This window comes from Ipomoea nil, unplaced genomic scaffold, assembly GCF_001879475.1.
Source record: "Ipomoea nil cultivar Tokyo-kokei standard unplaced genomic scaffold, Asagao_1.1 scaffold1421, whole genome shotgun sequence".
Classification (NCBI taxonomy): Eukaryota; Viridiplantae; Streptophyta; class Magnoliopsida; order Solanales; family Convolvulaceae; genus Ipomoea; species Ipomoea nil.
This window is the reverse complement of record NW_017617849.1, coordinates 6,230,399-6,233,935: the sequence shown is the minus strand read 5'-3', so window position 1 is coordinate 6,233,935 and position 3,537 is coordinate 6,230,399. Positions and strand designations below refer to the sequence as shown.

Here is a 3,537-nt window from a genome sequence, read left to right as displayed (position 1 = left end):
CACATACTCATAATTAACTATTGATATGGTAAAATCAGAGGCATTAGTGAAATTAAAATAAAAATTTTAAAATTAAAAGTTAATATCTAAGATTTTGTCACAACAATCATACTGATTAATCCCCTTACTAAATTGTAGACACTTTTTATTTGTGGGACAGCTAGCCTGGAGATTTAAGGTTCCATACTCAGACCAGAGTTCATAATCCAACACTTTACCTACTAATAACGTGGAAGTTTTAATTTTTAATGGAAAATTGATTGAATGTATTCCTACCCAAAACATGTGCATACACGTATGTGGCGTTCAACAATTCTTCTAATTCCCAAGCTTAAAGGTTATATATACTCAACCCTAAACAATACAAAACTCAACACACACCACACAAAACATAAACTAGTTTGATTTCATTCTGGTTTTCTTGTTTTCTCAGCTTTACAGCTATCATGGGAGCGCTCTATCTTAAACCGGAGACCCTGCATGAAGACCTGAAGGTCACAATCCTCGACTCCGGTCTCATATTTCCGTCGCAGGAAACCACGAAACATACGATGTTCTTGTCCAACATCGACAAAGTCCTTAACTTTGATGTGCAGACTGTTCACTTCTTCCCCGCAAGCCCAGGTTTCCCGCCGGAGATTGTGGCCGGAAAGATAAAGAATGCGTTTCGGAGGTTGTTAGTCGCTAATACTTATGATTTCTTGGCCGGGAGGCTTAAGAAGAATAAGGAGTCGGAGCGGGTGGAGATAGAGTGCAACGCGGCGGGGGCTGGGTTTACGGTGGCTTCCAGTGAGTTTGCGCTGGAGGATATCGGCGACTTGGTTTATCCCAACCCGGCATTCCGGCAACTCGTGACGATGAGCTTTGATTTCGTCGCTAAAGAGGATCAACCGCTTTGCTTCCTCCAGGTACACAAATCTTTTATCTTACTTAGTTACATATGATTTAGTATTGGTTTAACTCCAGTGATTCGTTGTTTGCTCGGGACCAGCCTTCCCTAAGGACCTATATATTACCCTTCTTGACTTAGGCCAATCTGATGAATAATTTGGACTGATTTACCTTTTATAATTCTTTATCGATTAAGGTCACAGGACAGGTTTTATTCTGATTTGCTAGGGATTACCTATATTCGTTTCCATGCATGTTTGAAATCATAGACACATTCGGTTTCGTCTGATCTGATCTTCAGTACTTAAGATCTTTGAGACTTCATTTCGAATTAGGAATGGAATGATGTACATAGTACAGATCCTCTTACTAGATTACAAAGTCATAAGTTTAACGTAAACATTATTGCATGATCTACACACAAACACAAGATCTGAGTGCTTAAAGGGTCAAGAAACTTACAGTCACGATTTGAGAATGTATACCGGAGAAATTCGACTTGTGATTCTAGTCAATAAAATATTATAATGAAATAAATCAGTCTAGATAACTCATAACAACTGATGAACAATTTGACCAACTTAGTTAAGGTTATCATGGACAAAATCATTTTGGTGGCTGGAACACAGAAAGCTGCTGTGATAGGTTGCATTATTATTCCCCTTCTCCCCTGACTACCCAACTACCCATAATATATAAATCCATGCCCATATTTTCGGTGCAACTGTATTTGAGGCTAGATTTCTAGAAAGTATTAAATATTCCATAATTATGTACACATAATAATTGCCAATAGACATAATTATGTTCCTACATTAATTCAGTGAAATGTATCATACTTGATTACATCAGTCATTATTAGTAGGACCTACATAAAAACTGTCTACTAATTTGGGTTTGTTTCAACCAATAAACAACATAAGCTTCTCCCAAAAGGTGGAACTTCCATCTCAAAGGCTTCATATTTTGAACCGACAGAATATGTGAGATAATGTAAATCACAGTAACACACTGATTAAATGTTCATAAGTAAAAAAAAATTGTTCATAAGAGATTGTTCACTTTGAATATTCTCTCTATACTACTAAATCCTAGTCTATGATCTTTTCCCAAATCGAACTAGTGACTTAAGCTAATGCTAGCCTATAAACAACTTAATTAAGCTGGATTATACATCCTGATTCATAAATCAATGTTGTCGGGGATTACGACAGATTTTGGCATTAACTGTTTGCCTTAATTTGTAGGTGACGTCGTTTAAATGCGGTGGTTTTGCCTTGGGGACATCGATGAATCACATTTCCTTCGACGGAAGCGGCTTTAAGATGTTTCTAGAAAATCTGGCGGCTCTATCCTTCAACGATGACGGACCGTTGGCGGTGGTCCCATGCAACGACCGGTCTCTGCTCGCCGCGCGATCACCGCCGCAGGTCACCTTCCCGCACCCGGAGCTGCTGAAGGTGAACCTCCCCGCCGGGGAGGAGATGGCGCCGCCAGTGTTCGACAGCCTCAAGGATGACCTCGCCTTCGAGATCTTCCAGCTCAGCTCCGCCGACATAGAGAGGCTGAAGGACAAGGCCAAGGCGCCCGACAACGTCAAAACCAAGGTCACAGGTTTCAACGTTTTGACCGCCGCCATATGGAGGTGCAAGGCGCTGTCGTGCCTCGGCGGGGAGAACAACTCCGATCGCCTCTCCACCGTGCTCTTCGCGGTGGACATCCGCCGGCGGCTGAACCCGCCGCTGCCGGATTCCTACTCCGGCAACGCCGTGCTCACCGGATACGGTTCCGCGAAGTGCGCGGAGCTGGAAGAAGGCCCGTTCTGGAAGACGGTGCAGATGGTTTACGAGGGGGCGGCGAGGATGACCGACGAGTACGCCCGGTCGGCGATCGACTGGGGAGAGCTTTACAAAGGGTTCCCTCACGGCGAGTTCCTGGTGTCGTCGTGGTGGAGATTAGGGTTTGAAGGAGTGCAGTTTCCATGGGGAAAACCTAAGTACAGTTGCCCTGTGGTTTATCATCGGAAGGACATAATCCTGCTGTTTCCTGACATCGATAATGGCGGAAAAAGCAACAGCGGAGTGAATGTGTTGGTCGCTCTGCCCCCTAAAGAGATGGAGAAATTCAAATCACTATTCCACAAATTCTTGGCTTGATCTTCGTCTTCATCGTATCATCGTCATATTAATCCTCAATCATCTTTCTTGAATATTTGAAGCTGTGAAATATATATATGTGTGTGGATGCAATATGTAAAATGGTTTAATATTCAATGTTGATCAAGGGATTAATGCACAAGTAATAAACGTATCATTTGTTTTCTTTTCACCAATATTTCGATATCAAAAATTTCAAAAAACAAAAATCCCATCAATAAAAATTTATGGGTATTTTTAGTTTGAACCGGTTAACTATGAACAATTTAGGATAATCCGGTTCAACTATGGACAACCTAAGGTAATTTAGTGTTACAAGGCGGTCTTCCGATTCAACTATATATGGACAACCTAAGGTCAGGGACGGAGGCACCTTAGGGGGTAGGGGCCTGCCCCCCCCCCCCCCACCCCCACCCCAACCCCACCTCTACCCTCACCCTAATTTTTTTAGTAAATATGTATGTATATATTGATATAGTTGGGATAAAAT

General features: G+C 42.1%; 1 protein-coding gene across 1 annotated transcript; it reads left to right on the top strand.

Annotated features, from left to right (window-relative positions):
- Positions 1 to 323: 323 nt before the first annotated feature.
- On the top strand, positions 324 to 3,223 carry LOC109187882 (omega-hydroxypalmitate O-feruloyl transferase). Its single transcript, XM_019338264.1, has 2 exons — positions 324 to 908; positions 2,139 to 3,223. Exons 1-2 carry the CDS (start codon positions 447 to 449, stop codon positions 3,045 to 3,047), a joined length of 1,371 nt encoding a protein of 456 aa, XP_019193809.1. The 5' UTR covers positions 324 to 446; the 3' UTR covers positions 3,048 to 3,223.
- The last annotated feature ends 314 nt before the right edge of the window (positions 3,224 to 3,537 follow it).